Source organism: Beta vulgaris, chromosome 9 (genome assembly GCF_026745355.1).
Source record: "Beta vulgaris subsp. vulgaris cultivar EL10 chromosome 9, EL10.2, whole genome shotgun sequence".
NCBI lineage: Eukaryota > Viridiplantae > Streptophyta > Magnoliopsida > Caryophyllales > Amaranthaceae > Beta > Beta vulgaris.
The window spans coordinates 31,323,198-31,342,313 of record NC_079210.1 but is presented as its reverse complement, the minus strand read 5'-3'; the positions used below and the strand labels follow the sequence as shown (position 1 = coordinate 31,342,313).

Here is a 19,116-nt window from a genome sequence, read left to right as displayed (position 1 = left end):
AATTTTCGGGCCGGTAGGGATAGTGATCGACGGTCAAAGGTTGTTCTTAGGTGGACGGTGATGGTTTTCATGGGGGAGGGTTTTGTTTCAAGGTTGTTCAACGAGGTGGGTTGGTTATGTGGGGTTGGTTCTAGAATTTTTGTTGGGTGGAGCGGTGCTCAGGTTAGTGGTGGTGGTTTTTGGGTTGTGAATGGTGGTTTTCAGGGGATTCAAAGGTTGTTTATATGGGGGCTTGGGTGGATTTTGGTGCAGGTGGTTTATAAGGGATGGGTTTCAGGCGGAGGTTGAGACGGTTCAGGTGGTGGAGGTGGTTTGGAGTCATTTAAAATCAAATAGGATGGTTTGGGGAGGTGAGGGCGTCGGTCTAGGTGGTTTTACACTAGGTGGTGCAGGTGTGGCTGGATGAAGGGGGTGGTCAGGTGGTGGGTAAGAGAGGAAGAGAGAGGAAGGGTGACATAAAAAGGAAAAAAAAATAGAAATTTGTCTTTTGAACCTGTTTAACAGGTAGCTGGTCATATGGGACCATTCTGGGAAGAGGTACCATTAAGTTGGGATTATACCAGAATAAACCATAGTTGGGATTTTAAAAGACCGCCAATTAGGATTATTCCCGTGAATTTTTCCTTTTTTTTTTTATTTGGCTTTCTTTTCAGACCATGTAACTGACTTTTGAGATCAATATTGGATGTGAAATATATGATATATCTGGTGGTGCATATATGTTCTGAAGTGAGATCTGATTCTATACATATTTTTTTCTGTTCATCTTGTTTTTAGATGTCACTGGGTCTTTTCCGTGAAATTCATTGCCAATAGCAAAGGATGACTGAGGATGGAGCATATGCAGGTGTCCTGGAGTTATACGTATTCATTGTGCATTAACATCTTATATATCTACTTACATTGTGCAGATGTGTTGATGAACTTGAATTACAGCTTGCAAAGCATGGAAGCCTCAAGAAACTGTATTTTTATCATCAACATCTCACATCAGTGAGTATTCTGCTTTTCCTTTGATAAAAAATGTGTTATAACAACCTTTTTCTTGGAGAAACTAGAAGCTTGTTTGGTCAGCTTGTTCAATCTCATTTAGATATGTAGCTTATTTGCAATAATGTAACTGATGTGCTGTTGCCATAGGTTTTCAGGAACACAATGTTTGGTCCTGAAGGACGTCCTCAGCACTGCTGTGCATGGTTAGGTGTTGCAAGCAGTTTCCCAGAATGTGCTTCTCACATTGTACCTGAGGAGGTATTCTACTGACTGAGAACTTGTCCTATGACACAAAAAGTATAAAATACTGTCATATTCTTTGTGAATCTGCAGATCTGCAGCATGTATAAGGGATATGATGTTGATCTATATCGGTGAGACTTCTTTGGAATAAAGTACTTTGCTAGAGATTTAGGATGTTGCTCTCTAGTAACCTGCTTCTATATGAAGTGCTTCTACAAAGGGATGTCAAATTTGGAAACAGCCTTGTTTATTTTCAAGGTGGTAGATGATACTAGGAGGGGGAGCAAGAGTGTGGTATTCAAGGTGGATAGCATTAGGTGCTTAATGTAGTTGAATTGGTCTTCCGCTGGGTCCTTAAAAGATGTTTTCATGTTTGACTAGGCGTAGGTTAATTAAATATTGTCTTTCTACCGCTTGTTTCTTTATCCTTGTTAACGTGAGGCTGTCTTAAGAGTTTCTCAATTGTTTACCTGTATTACAGGCTGAAGATTACATTGAAAATTTTGTTTCTTGTATCAAATTACAAGTGACGTGATGTTATTCTTTTTTCTAAAATTTTGGATGATCTAGGAATACTTTCAGTTTCGTTTGATATTGAGAAGTGAGAACAGCAAATGGTGTACTCAGAAAAGTGGGTTGCATATTACCGGCGGTCAGTAAAGTCACCAACTAGTGGGCCCTGGATCCCGGAAGAGAACTCCCAGTATCGCGTCTCAGTTTATTGGAGTTTATACCTCATTGACAGATCTTAGGTCTGACGATTGGAGAGTGGAGACACACATCAAGTCCAGTCTTCCACCTTAAAATGTACCCATGAAACCACTAGTCATCTCCTCTCCTTAAGAGATATCCTTGGGACATCCCCCCAAGCTGTCCCCAGAAATGGCTACAAACCAGTCTCGTGCTGAATAACCCTCAGGGCAAACATGATCAGTGGGCTAAATTAGTCCAGCCCTGGCAGTCCATCCTTCTGATGTAGGAGTCCAAGGTCCAGCCTGGCTCACACCAAAAGAACCCCACCAGGTGAGCTTTTTTGAACAATGTGTGAACTCGACGGGATCCCGAATCCAACCAAGAAGTGGAAGTCAACCCAGACTGATCTGGATCAAACCTGGTCCCTGGTGGGCTGTTTCTTGACCTCATAGAACCAAAACCAAATGGACCCAAGCTTTCTTGCCTCATGTGTTTGTCTTGGTCCCTGGATGAATGGACTGGCACCAGAGTGAACCAGCCTGCTCTGGCTGGGCGACCGAGGTGTCTACATCAGTGCAGGATGGGATCGTTCAAATGTATGCATTCCTATGCATGTGATCTCCTGACCGTTCTTCCTTGTTGCATGAAATATTACAAGTTCCTTATAATTCAGCATGTGGCGGACTCTTGGCCTTTGAACTTTTAAGCCCATAGTATTCAACTTTTCAAGCCCTTTGTACACGTCAGTGCAGGATGGGATGTGTCAAAAGTGTGGATCCTGTGTGTACGATCTCTTGACCGTTATTTCTTGTTGTATGAAAACATTATAAGTTCAGCATGTGGCGGACTCTTGGCCTTTTAAGCCCTTTATACTTTTCCAGTTTGTGCATCTAGCATAGATCTAGATTCTAGACTCTAGTCTCTTGGGGTGGATGTTAGTGTTAATAGGAATTCGTTTGTTATAAATTAACAATATTTTTTTCTGGGTTTCAGGTTACAAAAGTTGGACGAGATGCAGTTCTCTATGTTGAGTCTCTGATTGAATCTATTATGGGTGGACTAGAAGGTTTAATTAATATCCTTGATTCGGAAGGAGGATTGGGTTCTCTAGAGGTGCAGGTTGGTACCATATACTCATCTTTCTAAAACTGTGCTAAAAAAATTGCTTGTAAAATGATTGGGATATATGTTTCAGCTACTTCCAGAGCAAGCAGCTGTCTACCTGAATTCTTCATCAATGCATTCTGTTCCAGCAAGCAAATCGCCTAGAGGCTTATCTGGGATGCCTGGTCATGAGAGCTATCCTGAAAATAATAATTCTATTAAGATGTAAGGTCTCTTTCATATGTTACTATTAATGCTTAACGACACTTCGAAATCTAATCCCTTCTGCTTCAGGTTAGAAGCTGCTATGCAGAGGTTGACAAATCTCTGCTCTGTTCTGAATGATATGGAGCCCATATGTGTATTGAACCATGTATTTGTGTTAAGAGAGGTGAGGCATGTTCTTGCTCCTTCAGTTCTTTCTTGCTTATGGCATCACAATAGTGCTTGTCTTTTCTATATGCTAGAAATTGCAGTTCTCCCCCACCGCCTGGCATGTGCAAGCTATCTATTTCATGTTTCCAATTTGGAGATAGTGTCAAATCAGCTTCTTGATGTATAAAGTGAATGTACTAAAGCACCTGAATTTGTTTTGTATGGATGGAGCAAAATAATTATAGGGAAGAATGAAGATATTCCGTTCCTTTTGGTAGTCAATGGGGCCTGGTTGTGGGTAGGATGTTCTAATAAAATCTTTCCATTCAGTGCAATAATTCAAACTCAAAATGTTTGTTTTGATGTGAATATATTTGAATGCAAGTCGAAGTAGTGTTTCTGTGCATGGGATTTTGAGCTGGGTTAGCATGTTGTCCTGATAATGGGATTCATTTTTGAAAGTGCAATAATTCTGGTTGAACTATACGCCCTGTGGATTTTGTTTGTAACGAAACTTGTTTCTCTAATATTTAGCCTTTTCTTTTCTAATAACAAAAACATCAGCAATTCACTGCCATTTTTTTTTTTTTTTTTTGAAAGGAGCAATTCACGGCCATAATTGATTAGATTTTATTCTAATCTTATTGAGTGCTGAATTCTGAGATCATTTGAGTCGAAGAAAATGGGAAAAAGAGCATAAAATTAAAAATTACCAAGCAACCAAATTTATAAGTGGCCAAAACTCCAATCATATTATTCGGCCATGAAAGGTTATAATAATATATTTGACATGTTAATAGATATGGTTTATTTTCTCGATTTATGTGGTTGGTTTTATTCAATTGGCGATGTTGGTTGAATTTTGTTAGCTTGTATATATTCGGCAATTTTGAATAGCATTGATTTCTAGTTTGATGTACTTCTTAGATAGCTTACCTCTTTCTGTCTGATCAGAGTGATTGTTTGATGTTAAGATATACAATAAAACATCTCATTACTTAGAGGAAGAGGAATTGGGAGCGGAAGAGAAAGAGAAAGGGGAAGCTAAAAGGGAAGGAAGAAGACACAATAGTAAAGGAGGGGGGAAGGTGGAGAGATGGGTAATAGTGAACAAGGGGAAAGTGAAAGGAAGGGAATGACATAAAACCTAGGGTGGGGAAAGAGTGTGAAATTAGAACTGGTTTTTTTATAATTTTAAAAATTAAAACTAGTGAGTTTGTATGAGAAGACAGCATGTGCTGTTTAGACTAGATCCTTAACCATGCAAAGGACAGAATGCATCATAAATTTAGTTTAAAATTTACAAAATGCATAAGAAACACCATTAGATTCACTGAAAAACTTAAATCCTATTGATTAAAGATGGAGAACTTGTTTACCCCTTGTATAAATTCAAAAAGTGAATGAAACAAAACAACTATAGGAAAGTTATTAAATAAAGGAAGACACTTTAAGGACGAACAGCGTAGTCGAGCTCAATATTCATGTGTTGTTCAATGTTTCACAAAAATCGGTAAAGAAATCATTAATGGTTATGGAAGATTTGGACAACCAAATTTTGAATGTTAATTCTCTTCTAATTATTTCAAACCCTCCCCTTCCTCCCTTCGAGGTAGGAGAAAAAAGGTAAATTGAGAGGGGAAGCGCAAAGGAGAGTTACGGACAATGAAACGAATATTTGGAATATAATTTAAGGTCTTACTTAATCCTCTGCGTATATCCTTATCTATATGCTTAGCTTGATTTATTTAGAAACTTAATGAAGACAAAGTAGCAAGGTTTTACTCAATGGTATGGGGATTACGTTAGATGAAAGATGATTGTAGATATAATTACTCTCCTTATTGGTTTTTATTCAAAAACCAAAATTGGGAAGTATTTTTTGTGCGAATGACGTGTTATTGGGTGTAATCGTTTTTGAATAGTAGGTATAGATTACGGGTGTGTTATCACCTAAAAAATAAGCTCCAAATTAGGTCCAATTAGGTGCAAATTTAAAGTAAAATCTGGTTAATCAAGTCTACTAAGTTCAGTTGAGATAAGTTTACAGGAAGAGAACACACCCTAGAACAGGATATACACCATGTTTTCTTTTGTTTTTGAAAGTCTTAGTTCATAGAGTAAGCAAGAGCACCAGGCTATATCAATGTTCCATTTTATTTTCAAATTGGACCCTTTATCTTTTTTGAAAGTCTTAGTTCACAGTTTGACTTTCATGTTTGCCAATGCATAACTTTGATCATTAATATCTTTAATTATGGACAAATAAAAATTATAAAAAGCTGATATTTGGTAAATATGTGGAAATATAATCCGACAAGATTCCACCTGACTATAATTTTCGTTATATATATCACAAACGATGGTCAAAGTAAAGTTTGTGAATAGTGCCAAAACACGAATTGTGTAGTTAAAAAAGAAACGGAGGTAGTATCAATCGTTATATTCTAGATTTTGGACCATATAGACGAAGTTGGTCATGTGCTCTTAGTTCTCGTTACACTTCATGTTCCTTAATTACATCTCTTTTTTACTTTTATTGAACACCTCCATGCTCATTTTAACATATTATCATAATCTTATTGGTGCACTTTCGTGTTCTTTTTAGTGTAGATTGCATGTTCTTTTAAGTGTAGCTATATGTTATTTTTGACACACGTGCATATTCTTTTCATCTCACCTGCATGTTTTTTATATAATATCTCTATGTTTTGTTTTTGTTACAAGGAAGCTGCACCCAGGTCTTAGCTAATAATTTGCACATATCAGGGGTCTTGCATTCCTTTATAAGATGGGGTGCATGAGAAAACAATAGAAGTGTCTTTGGAAGGTCTTTTTGACTCTTCAGTATGAGTAAATTTAAAAAAAAATATGCTGAATATAATAATACAAACATCACATATTAGAAGACAAATTATCTGCACAAATCTGACTTTTCCTTGCTTTGGTGGATACCTCACTGATGATGGTTGTGTGTGCATCCTATGTGGAGTCTTGGTGTCCTTCAAATCTAAAGTCATTCTCGTAAAATGCAGTACATGAGGGAATGTATCCTTGGGAACTTCAGAAGGAGACTGCTTTCAGTGCTGAAGACTGATAATGACCTTCAGCGTCCTTCGATCCTGGAATCTCTAGTTCGCAGACAAATGAATATTATCCATCTTGCAGAGCAGCACGTCAGCATGGACCTGACCCAGGGTATCAGAGAAGTTCTACTTGCAGAATCCTTCACTGGGCCGATCTCTTCCCTTCATTTGTTTGACAAACCAACCAACCTAAATACTGGATTAGCCACTGAAACCATGTGCAACTGGTACGTTGAAAATATTGTCAAAGATGTATCAGGTGCTGGCGTCCTCTTTGTGCCGTCTCACAAATGTTTTAGAAGCACAAGACCCATAGGTGGATACTTTGCTGAGTCTGTGAGTGACACGAAGGAACTACAGGCTTTTGTCCGTCTATTTGGTGGCTACGGAGTCGACAGGTTGAAGCGAATGATGAAAGAGCACACTGCTGCACTTTTAAATTGTATTGGCACTTCATTGCGGTCAAATCGTGATATCTTGGAGGCTATTGCAGCAAGCTTGCACGCTGGTGATCGTTTAGAAAGTGATGTTAACACAAAGCAGATTGTAGACTTAGACACAGTGGTAGAATTTTGTATTCAAGCAGGGCAAGCCCTGGCCTTTGATCTGCTTATTTCAAAGGCTGCTGGTGATGTTCTCAAGGAAGATGCTCCTTTGATATACTCTTTGCTGGAAGGTCTTGTGCCACACTTACCGAAGGAAGTCCCAGAAAAGAAGGACATCACGAGAACGAAAGAGGTGGCCAATAGCATAGGCGTCATGAATGATCATGATACAGAATTTGTCAGAGCAATTATGGAAGACATAGGCGTTGGAAATGATAATTCATGGAACTTGTTGCCTTATCTATTTTCTGCTTTCATGACATCAAATGTGTGGAATGCAACAACGTTCAATGTTGATACAGGGGGTTTCAACAATAACATCCATTGTTTGGCAAGGTATTCATGCTTAACCCAAGCATTAATTGCCTCTATTTTGATCATTTCAAGATTTTCTTTCTCACGGTGATTCTTTATCCTTACAACACGCATGCTTATTGGATCCTTTCGATTAGTGTTGCTTTTGGAGTTCTTTGCTGATTGATGGTTACCACTATCAGTCTGTCCCTCTTCCCTACACAGATCATTATTCTAAAGCGATCCAATTTTGAGTTATTAGCTTCTTATTGCAAGCCAATTAGATTCTGCATTGATCTCTTTCTTAAATTATGCTACTTTGCTTACAGATGCATAAACGCAGTGATTGCTGGAAATGAATACGTCAGAATGGAAAAGGAAAATCAGCTGTCAAATGGCCATGTTGATGAGAATTTGCAAAGTCAAATGCAGAGCACATTAACAACTGAAGCAAGTGCAAAGTCTACTTTGCTGCTTTTTGTAAAAATGTCAACTGGGATTATCCTGGACTGCTGGAACGAAGCTAACAGGTCTGGTCGTAATACTACCTTGTGGTTGAGTCCTTATTTTCATTAATACATTTATCTTATTTCAAGTGCAAAGCAATTCTAATATTGATTGATTCTGGGCCTTACTCTTTCACTGTAGCTAGACCTATTCATAAATTTGTGTGAGGTACTCAATCACAGAAGATACCTCTTCAAATAATTCTATGCTTCTACGTTGCTGAAGTTGCAGAAACATGATCTTTGTGAGCAGAACTGTAGCCATTAATGTATGACCTGGGTTGAGAGTACTTTCCTTTGCACTTCTTTGCTTTAAGACAGATAAAATTTTTAAGTGATCAACTTAAGCCCATGGTACTACCATGATTCAAAATAAAGTGGTTCTGATAAGCTCTGGTTAACAAGTGTGGAGGAGGTTGTACCAAAAGACCTGTTTTCTGAACTTCTAAATTCTGACTGGAGTTTTACTTTCTTTGGAACCAGAAAAAAAAAAAAAAAAAAACAATTAGAGGAAGAAGGGAAGTAATTTTAATTTGTCCCACCAATTAGATGCTAAATTGTTCCAGTACCTTGCTAAATGTAAAAGCTTTATCATATCATTGTCAAATTTCAAGTTTTGGATGGCAATGGTGAACCTCTCAAACCTGCTTGCAAAAATATTTATTGTTTTATGAGTTGCCAGACCAGTCAATTGACTTCAGAAAAGATCCAAACACCGATAGATCACTTGTGTACAGTTATCCAGCAAAGTCTGCTTGCTTGGACTTTGATTTTACTCCTATGTAAAAGCTGTGCCATATCATCATCAAATTTCATGTTTCGGGTGGCAGTAGTGAACCTCTAAAACCTGCTTGCAGAAAGTTTCACTGTTTTATTAGAGTTTTCATACAACTCAGTTGACTAAGACTTTGAAACATTGTTGATTAAGTGATTGGCACTTCTCGTGCTTCTTGTGCTTCTTGTGCAGATCTGATCTAGCACCTAAGCTTGTATTCCTGGACCAGCTGTGTGAAATTTCTCCTCATCTCCCAAGAAGTTCACTGGAAGCCTGTATTCCGTATTCTGTTATTCGCTCATTATATAATCAATACTACGGGAACTCTTCCTCAATGCCATTGACTTTACGGAGTCTGCAATCACCTCGCAGCTCACCCGGAGTTTCTCTCATGCATTCTTCTCCTGCATTCCGACACGTCAGGAGTGACTCAAGTCAACCTTATTCTGATCAGTCAGGTTATTTCAAACAATCTTCAGGCCAATTATATGATGCTGATAGCGGGAGTGTCCACAGCAATGATCGGAGACACAGAAATATTCGAGGTTCTGGCCCTTTAGATTATGGTTCAAATCGTAAGGTAAAGTTCAATGAAGGATCAACGTCAGGAAGCACAGGGCCTAGTCCTCTTCCAAGGTTTGCTGTGTCAAGGTCTGGTCCAATATCATACAAGTAGGAAGATAGCATGGTCTAATGCTGAATCTGATAGATCCACTGAGCATGTTAAGCAATGCGTCACCTCTGTAAATAATAATGGGTGATCCTGAAGCTGGGAAAGGAGTTGATTATTATATTAGTATTGAAAAACCTTGTCTTCTGGAGCATTATGAATTTAATTCCTGAGATCCAAAGTTATCAACTGATTGTAAGCAAAATGTAACATCTGAGAACTTTAAAACTTATATTTCAAAGTTATATTTTTTTTCCCTGGAGCATTATGTTTTTGATTGGGATTCTTTTGTTTATTTAATTTATCCCTGTGATTCTGTGTCAATTTTCCTTTTCCAGCTGAAGGAACTTTGTACGTTTAGTTTGTGATCATGTAAAAAAGCTGTGGTACTGGGTTTTCTGCAATTATAATGTTGTGATATGATTAATTTTCATCATCTTTTGAGTTAAATTTCCTGTATTTTCTCTTATTAACCATGCAGTTCAGGATCTGATTTTGAAGTGTGTATGTAGCAAATATTTACATTGACGCTTTGGTGGATGGGTGACTTGATGCTTTGGAGTGGCCTGGTTTTTTTTGCTGTCAATTTGACTATTCCTGAACCAGTTTTTTTGGCAGGAGTTGGATGGACTGGGTCCCAAATCCTCTTTCCTTTCTTTTAGAGTTCACAATGCAGGCCTGAAAAAACATTGAGGATGAAGCGAGGTTTGATTAATTTGGAGGACGCAGGTAAAGAAAGGGACGAAGAGTTGGTTACACACTTTTAGCAAATTTTAACAAAAATATTTTGACTACTTCCTTCATTCCTTGTTGATGTTTGTAGTTTGATTTGCATATATGTCATTAGTAAAAATAATATAGAACTTTGATACTATTGTAATGCGTGCATTGTGCTCCCGGGAGCACAATGAGAACTGTGCTCCCACAATACAAAATAGAACATTTACGAATATGAAAAATAACATTTACGAATACGAAAACGAACATTTTACTGTTGAAGTGGAACGTTACAAAATTCATTTAAGAAAACGAACATTTTATTGTTGAAATGGAACATTACAAGAATTCATTTATGAAAAAGAACATTTTACTGTTGAAGTGGAACATTACCAGAATCCAAATACGAAAATGAACATTTTTGGTTGAAGTGGAACATTACTAGAATTCAATTACTTAAATAGAACATATGCTTATTAAATATAGAACATATGCTTAGTGAAAATAGAACATATTTTCAGTGAAAATAGAACATATTTTTTTTGGTGGAAAATAAGTTTTAAAAGAATATTTTTTAAAATTGAACATTTGCTTATCAAAGATAAAAACAGATCAACAAAATATAAAACATAATTTTTTGCTGAAAAATAAGCTTAAAACGAACATTTGTTGAAATAGAACATTTGTTTATTGAAAATAGAACAATTTTTACGAAAACTAGAACATATTTTTTTGTCGAAAAATATGCTTAAAATGAACGTTTGTTGAAATAGAACATTTAGTTATCGGAAATGGAACAAATTTACTGGGTGCATGGTGTGCACCGTGCTTCCGGGAGCACAATAGAATTTTGAATACTATTGCGGTATACTTTATGATGAATTAGACTTTCCATGATTGTTTTTATTTATTAATAAAAATTCTTTTCTATATGTTAAAATTAATTTAGAAGATTCTAAGTATTTATAAATACTGCTAAGATTGCAAGTAGGAATGTAACACCCCCAAAATTCACATAAGTCTAAACTATGTTGCATCAGCTTTAGGACTGTTACCGCCGCGTTGAAACGCAAGGCTTATTAGAAAATAAATAATTAACTTATGAAAACTAAATTGCAGTGAAAAAAAAAATGTTAACTTAACTACAACTCGAGAATCACCATTGACCCCCTTTTTATTTAAACCATTAACTAAATAATTCATAAACAAACGCTATAAGGTTCAACCAAAACATTTTAAAAGTTCAAAACCAAAGAGTATCCTATGTATGCCTGAACTCATGCAGCATCATCAGTATACCTAAACTGCTCCCCATTGAAATATGAATGGTTCATCACATGTCAACAAGCAAACACAAATAACAAACAATTATGCTCAGTATTGTACTTAAACAGTTAATAATACACTAAGCATAATCAGACTAATAACATTCCTAAACATGATACTTCAAGAATATTACATTTCATTTCTTTTATAATTTAATTGGCAACGAACGAGCACCATCTTTCTAGAATCATATGGACTACTTAATTGATAACTTGGTTTATTAGATGGAATATAAATGTGGTTTCGTTCCACTTCACACTCTTCACCTTAGTATGCACACCCCCAAGATCGTACGGAACCTTCCGTCTACTTGAGTTTCAAAAATTATAAGGACTCTACTATCGCCACAGTAGGCCTGCGTAGGAGTGTAGAACATGTCCCACACTCCCCCTCATTGTTCACTACTTGTAGGGATTCCAACTACAAGTTTATCGCCAACTATCCTTCTTAATGATATTCATTCATACAACATTAAGCATTGATTATTTAATTCTCCTTATTAGGTACATTGCTCAAGTCTTTAGTTCAGGCAACCTCTTGTAACATCCTTGCTACAACAATTAATCATAGGATTTCAATTCAATTCTCATTTCATGCTTGTGATACGATATAATTATGCATTCCAAAAATATAATCTTTTCCAATTCACAAGTCATACAACAAGGAAGTATATACAAATTTCCAATTGATAGTCTGTTACCTATCATAACCATACAATTGTTCCCTATCATAACCATACAAACAATCTCATCAATCATAATCATATAATTGTTCCCTATCATGATTCTAGGTTCCAATGAAACAATTCATAACTTAAACATGATACTAACGATAACTACTTGAACTAGTACGCGTACGTACCTTGTGACGGAGAATCTTCTCTGACTAGTTAAAACGTTCCGCTTATGAAATTGGGACCTAATCGAATAATAAAAGTATTTCAGTTCTAAGTCCATGATACTAGTAAAAAAATCAGCTTATCTAACTATGTAAAATATGGTGTTTTGAATAAGAAAAATACTCGTCGTTCTTGTTGTTTAAACTTTCTTTTCATAAAATTTATTGAAACTAACATATTTCGGAACCAATAATAAGGTAGTGTTTGTAAAACTGGTTTCTTTTAACTTATATCATACTTGTTCATAACAACATAAACCTAAACTAGTATATATAAGTATTATAAAATCAGAATTGAGAATAAAATCATCATAAGAACTAATAGTATAATTATAATTCTGATTTCTTTTAATTTATAATATGCTTTGTTTATAACAACAAAACTTAAACAAAAATAAAGTTAAGTATTATAAAAATCAGAATTGAGAAATAAAATCATCATAAGAACTAAAAAATATAATTGTAAATCTAATTTCTTTTACTTATTCTACACTTTATTTCTAATCAAAAAATTTAGTCAAACATACATAAGAATTATGAAAGCAGAATTTACAATTAAATTAAGTAGGAAAGAAAGAAACTCGAGCCACTCAAGTCTCGTGCATGATACCTTGCAGCAACACCACAAATTTGTACGACACGACCCACCACTAGTCACCGGACCTCTGGCAGAACTCGCAAACTCCGAACGACATACAAACTGGTATCGGCTCCGGGGAAGGGGAGAGGAGAGTAGTGCAAGAGAGAGAAGAAAAAGAACGCATGAGAGAGGGAAAGTGGCAGGGAGGAGAAAAGAGGAGGAGAGAGAAAAAAAAATTGGGGAAAATTGGTTGACTAGTGAATAGGGTACTCGTGGGTACTCCATGCAATCGAATGACATGTCTAACTTATGCTTTAGCTAAGGCTTCCATACTCTACGTATCATTCATGGGTATGAACCTCGCAGTCTTGGTTAATTTGTTCACTATCACCCATATTGTGTTATTGCTTTCCCGACTCCTAGGTAAGGCTAAGACGAAGTCCGTGGATATCGAATCCTACTTCCATGTTTGAATGTCTAGAGGTTGGATTTTACCTTGAGGTCTCTTGTGTTCACTCAACTTTCTGACACGTCAGGCATTTGACAAACTCGGCTATTGCCCTCTTTATTCCAGGCCACCAGAACATCTTTTTGAGGTCCTTATATAACTTATCCCCCCCCCCCTTGGGTGGATGGAATAGTTCGTATTATGTCCTTCACTCATTATCTTTTGCTTCATCTCCTCACATTTTTGCGGTACACACCATCGACCCTTGTAGCGTATACTCCCATTTTCATGAATTTCAAACCCTTATGCTCTTTCCTCCTTTTTTTTTTGCTAAGTAAGAAAATTTCTTTCCATAAAGCATCAAATTACATCATACCCTCTCCCAAGGCACAAGCGAACCAACTAGGTTGAACCCCTCTAAACCAAGGGAAGGACTAACACATGACAAAACCATGGACATATTACAAGCTCATGAACCATGTATAATCTCTCCAACTTATTTTTTTAGGTAGAACAACTCCTATTCTGCTCCTAACAGCCTGCTTAATCAGTTTAGTTACAACACTATTAGTAGGCATATAGCTCATCCAAAAACTCTTGTTCCTACTTTGCCATATGTAGTAAACTAGAGCTATAATTCCAACATTCATATACTGCTTCTAGAACTTACTTTTGCCACTGTTCCTGATCCATCTGATAAGCTATGGTAATGTTTTTGTAGGCGTTGAAATTCCCAGCCAGCTCTTGATTCCTTGCAAGCACCTGGTGCTAAATAGACATTGGAAAAACAAATGATTGTGTGTTTCTACCTCATCATCACACATTAAGCACTTATTAGTATTTGAAATACCAATTTGTGCTAGTTTCTCTGTTGTCTGTAGCTTAGCTTGAATGGCTAACCAAGCTATAAATCGATGTTTAAGAATATTAAGCCTATTCCAGATGACTTTATCCCATATGGCTGCTTCTTTATCCCCTTTGAGCTTATCATACACTCTTTGAATATAGTATACAAGCATAGTACTCAATTCATTTTCTATAAACAAAGTTTTTAACTGCTCTTTAACTTGGCATAACTTCTTCTAATACCAACTAGCTCTATTGTTAGGAGAGTAACTCCATCAGTCTCCCCCTTTATGTAGACAGAGTGTATCCAACAAACCCACACATTATCTTGCTTTGAAGAAATTACCCATATGTACTTGCCTAAACAAGCAATGTTCCAACTCACCACCTCGCTAAAGCCCAATCCTCCATTGGCTTTGCTCCAGCACAAATTCTCCCAAGCTATCAATCCTGGCTTGTGAGAGTAAGCTTGACCACTCCATAAGAAAGCCCTACAGATTCTTGTAACTTCATCTACGACATTCTTAGGTAAAATGAAAACTTGTGCCCAATCCCTATGTAAACTGACCAGGACAGAGTTGATTAACTGAGTTCTTCCTGTATAGGATAGATTCCTTGAGCTCCAAAGCCTAATTCTTGCAGTCTTCTTCTCTATTATTATCTCACGTTGAGCTTTAGAGATTTTCCTTGCACAGATTGGTACCCCTAAATACCTGAATGGCAGTGTACTTCTCTGAAAACCAGATGCTTCAGTGATTCTGACTATGTCTCTCTCCTGCATTCCGCTTATATATATAGCTGATTTATTGCTATTAACTTTCAAGCCTGAAGAGTCTGAAAAAAGCTTGAAGCAGCAATAGAATAGAAGAGTATTCTCCCTTGCAGCACAATATGAGGTTATCAGTAAAACACAGATGTGTTAATTGAGTTTTTGTACATCTAGGGTGGAAATGAAATTAATCTATCTCACATAACTTGTATAGGATGCGAGAAAGATATTCCATACATATCACAAACAATAAGGGAGACATAGGGTCTTCCTGTCTCAATTATCTTTCAGCTTTAAAATACCCCTCTAAACTGCCATTTATCATCAGAGAATACATTACTGTTGTAACAAAATGCATAACTAGTTGTGTAAAATGTGCAGGGAAACCAAGATGCATCAACATTTCTTGCATGAAACTCCAATTTACTGTATCATAGGCCTTCTAGAGGTCTATTTTCAGTAAACAACCAGGTTGCAGTCTCTTCCTTCCATAGTGCTTTAAAAGGTCTTGAATGACCATGATGTTATGCACAATAAATCTGCCATGAACAAACCCCCCTTGATTTTCAATGATTATATCAGGGAGAATTTGCCTTAGCCTGCTGCAAATTACCTTTGAAAGGCATTTGTATAAAGTATTGCAGGATGATATGGGCCTATACTCGGTCACACTCTTTGGATACCTAGTTTTAGGCACCAATGTGATTGTAGTATTATTCAGCTCCTTTAATATCCTTCCACTCTGAAGGGTCTCCATTACAGCAGCTATAACATCCTAATGTATTATGTCCCAGCTATCCTTATAGTAGTATGATCCAAAACCATCAGGCCCTGGTGCCTTGCACCCAGGAATGGAAAAGAGGGCATTCTTGACTTCAGCTTCAGTGTAAGGAGCATTAAGGATGTGATATTACTCCCCCAACAAATTCTTGTAATATGCCAACTGTCTGTGGTGTATCCTGCCAAGTACCTTGCTCATCTTGTATGCTATAAATCTGATTCTGAATTCTTCTAGCTTTTAGACTTTGGTGAAATATGCTTGTGTTTTCACCACCATCTCTCAACCAATCTAATTTAACCTTCTACTTCAGGAAAGACATATAAATGCCATGTTTCTCTTTATACTCCTTGTCTGCTTGTAATTCTTGCTCAGCTATTTCACTACACCCAAGATGGAGGTGCATTAGTTGCTGAGCTTCCAACATTTTCTTTTGTGCTTCAAATCTGCTACTTGAACCTCTGTGAACCCAGTCTTATTCAATTCTTTCAGTATAACTCTTACTTTCTTTAACTTCTGGACCACTTGAAACATCCTAGAGCCTTGTATAGGTGTGTTCCAAGCTTGCCTAACAAGATTGGCAAATTGTGGGGAAGATTTCCACATTGTGAAATATCTAAAAGGCCTCCTACCTCCTCTATCTTGTTTATACACAGTGAGTAATGCAGGTGAGTGATCAAAATTTCCCTCACACTGAAAATTAACTTTTACAGTATCATGATTAGTGATCCATGCTTGATTAGCAAGCATTTTATCAAGTTTAGAGAATACTCTAGCCTTCCCTTGTTGCTTGTTGTTCAAGGTGAAGAAATTCCCTGAACTTTTTATGTCAGTTATGTGACATTCATCCACACAAGCCCCAAACTCCTGTATTTCCCCTTCTCCACCAGGGAACCTATCCTCTCATCTGAATGTAAGACAATTAAAATCTCCATATAACAACCAAGGCTCCTGTGTTTTCAAATAGTTCAGAGCCTCCCATAACATTCTCCTTTTTTCTCTCTCATTAAAAGCATACACAAACGTGCAAAAGAATCCAGAAGCACCATTCAGAGGTGTGATATAGCAATGCAATAACTGGCTAGTACGTTTTACAATGTTAACTGTAAAACTTCCAGGCCTCCATGCAACAATTATTCTGCCTCCATCATAACTACTGGTATTTGAAGAAAACACCACCCAGTAAAGACTCTTTGGTAAAGGCTACCTAGGTTAGCAGCCTTGACCTTAGTCTCCAAGAGACAAACAATACCTAATGACAAGCTGTGAACACAGGCTTCCACATACGCTTGCTTCCTGATATTATTTATCCCTCGGACATTGCCAATAGGGAAGGTTCCCCTCCCCTCTATATTCACCCCATTTATCACACTAAGAGCATTGGCAATATTATTTTCATCTGCAGCTAAATCAAGTAATGAATTAAACACATTGTCTGTAGGGGTGTGTTTAATAGATGTACTCCTCACCTTTATGGGTTTTAAGGCCCTCTGAAAGCCCTCTAGATCAACTGCCTTGGCCAACATTGAGGATTGAGTTAGTTGCTTCTCCCCTGATATATGTGGATGAACCTCCCGATGCACTTGTTCTGGATTTTGTTCCTGAACTACAGGTGCCACTTGTTTAGGCCTCCAAATTTGTCTACCTCTTTGCAGCTTACAAACTTTGCCTTCATGACCAAAGTTATTGCAATGTTCACACCTTACTAGTCTCCATTCAAAGTGCACAGGAACACTCACCTTGATGCCATGCTCATTCATGAAGTAAATGAACTCAGGTAAGTCTTGATCCACTTTGATTTCCACCAAAATGCGTGCATATTGAAGTTTCTCTCTATTACAATTAGCATCATCTCGTTTTATAGGGTCTCCTATTTGCGTCACTATCTTATGTAATGAACTTTCCTCCCAATACTTCAGAGCTAGCTTCAGCTGAACCCAAACAGGAAGGGTTTTAATATCCTCCTTTGCAAAGCCCATATCAGGTGACCATGCCTTCAGTATGACTAGTTTCTTATCAAAGAAATAATGACCCTCCAATACTTTCTCCATTGAATCCATTGCATGGAATCTCACTAGGAACACCCCCTTCTTAATCATAGCAACCTTATCTACATTCATGTTTTTCCAAATCCTCCGAAAAAATCCCTCCATAACCTATATTGGAGGGTTAGCTCCTAATACATGACAGATTATAGATGATCTCCAATACAATATTTCATCCTGAATATCCTCTAACCCAATCTGAACAGGTTCAACTTCTATTTCGTGAACATGATTCTCAGCATTCAAAATTTCATTATCCAAATTATCAGCATCAACCCGCTCGACATTATGCTGCAATGAATTTTCTATCGGATGATAGATAGCAACCATACCTTCTTTAGGATGTTGAGAATGAATCGATTGCAACCATTCATTAAAAGTATGCCTCATCTTTGATCTTTGTTGCAGTTCTTGAATGGAAGTTATAGGAGTAAGAACATCTCCCACACCCAACCCAAAATCAACCGCTTCAATGCCCAGTATCTCGTCCATAGACCTCGTTCTGAGATCTTGAGAATCAGATAAAGGACCTTTCTCTTTCTCCTTTTGCGTGCCTTGAGCTCCACCTTGAGATTTCCCCGCCGCCTTCCTTGCCATGGCGACAATGCACGCACATTAACGTGCACTGAGAGAAAATTTGGAGAGAACGTTTCTCAAGAAGATCAATTTCGCTCTTTCCTCCTTAAGGTGTGCTTTTTCTCGCTCAAGTTTCACATCCCCAGGCTGACCCTCTCTTATTTCATCTAGAAAGTTGGGCTGGATGGTTAGGGCACTTAATAAGTTTTCCACTTCCCCTTCATCAACCACTTCTATTCGAGTTCAGAAAATTCCTCATAAAGTTTGTCGGCAACTACCAAGGTGTTCAGGCTAGGGCTACATTTGCGACTCAATACATCAACAAAAATGTTTGCTTTACCCTCATGGTATTGTATGTCTAAGTCATAGTCCTCAATAAGCTCTAAACACATGCGCTGTCTCATATTGTAGTCGTGTTTTTATATCGCCTAGACGCCTACGCGGGATGAGTGTGTATTTGTATTAGCTAACCCACATTAAAGGTTTTCTACTGAAAATTGTTTTGAAGTCGCCAATAAGAGGAAGACTGATAACATGTTTATATACTCGTCTTTATGTGATATATTTATGTGTTTCCATCACATTTTTCCCATATATTTAATCTTTTAAGGCTTGTATTCGTTACTTTTCGTTATTGCTCTTCTCGGGTGTGTTTGTTTTGTTTTTGTAGGATTATGACATTTATTGGAGTTTATTGGAATTTACATGAAAGCTTGGATGATTGCGGAGCATTCAGATGGATTTATAGCTCTATCCTGCGATGAGTTTGAAGACCTATTGTAACATGGCG

The 19,116-nt window shown here is 37.2% G+C and overlaps 1 protein-coding gene across 2 annotated transcripts in view; it reads left to right on the top strand.

Annotated features, from left to right (window-relative positions):
* LOC104903499 (protein NAP1) overlaps positions 1–9,600 on the top strand; it is a 32,536-nt gene extending 22,936 nt beyond the window's left edge. For both annotated transcript variants that reach the window (XM_010691538.4, XM_048636863.2), the window contains 8 exons: positions 912–993; positions 1,141–1,251; positions 2,923–3,048; positions 3,125–3,258; positions 3,328–3,424; positions 6,444–7,435; positions 7,723–7,923; positions 8,867–9,600. In XM_010691538.4, the coding sequence (XP_010689840.2) occupies positions 912–993; positions 1,141–1,251; positions 2,923–3,048; positions 3,125–3,258; positions 3,328–3,424; positions 6,444–7,435; positions 7,723–7,923; positions 8,867–9,350 (2,227 nt within the window). In that variant the 3' untranslated portion in view covers positions 9,351–9,600. The remainder of the gene's footprint in view (positions 1–911; positions 994–1,140; positions 1,252–2,922; positions 3,049–3,124; positions 3,259–3,327; positions 3,425–6,443; positions 7,436–7,722; positions 7,924–8,866) is intronic.
* The last annotated feature ends 9,516 nt before the right edge of the window (positions 9,601–19,116 follow it).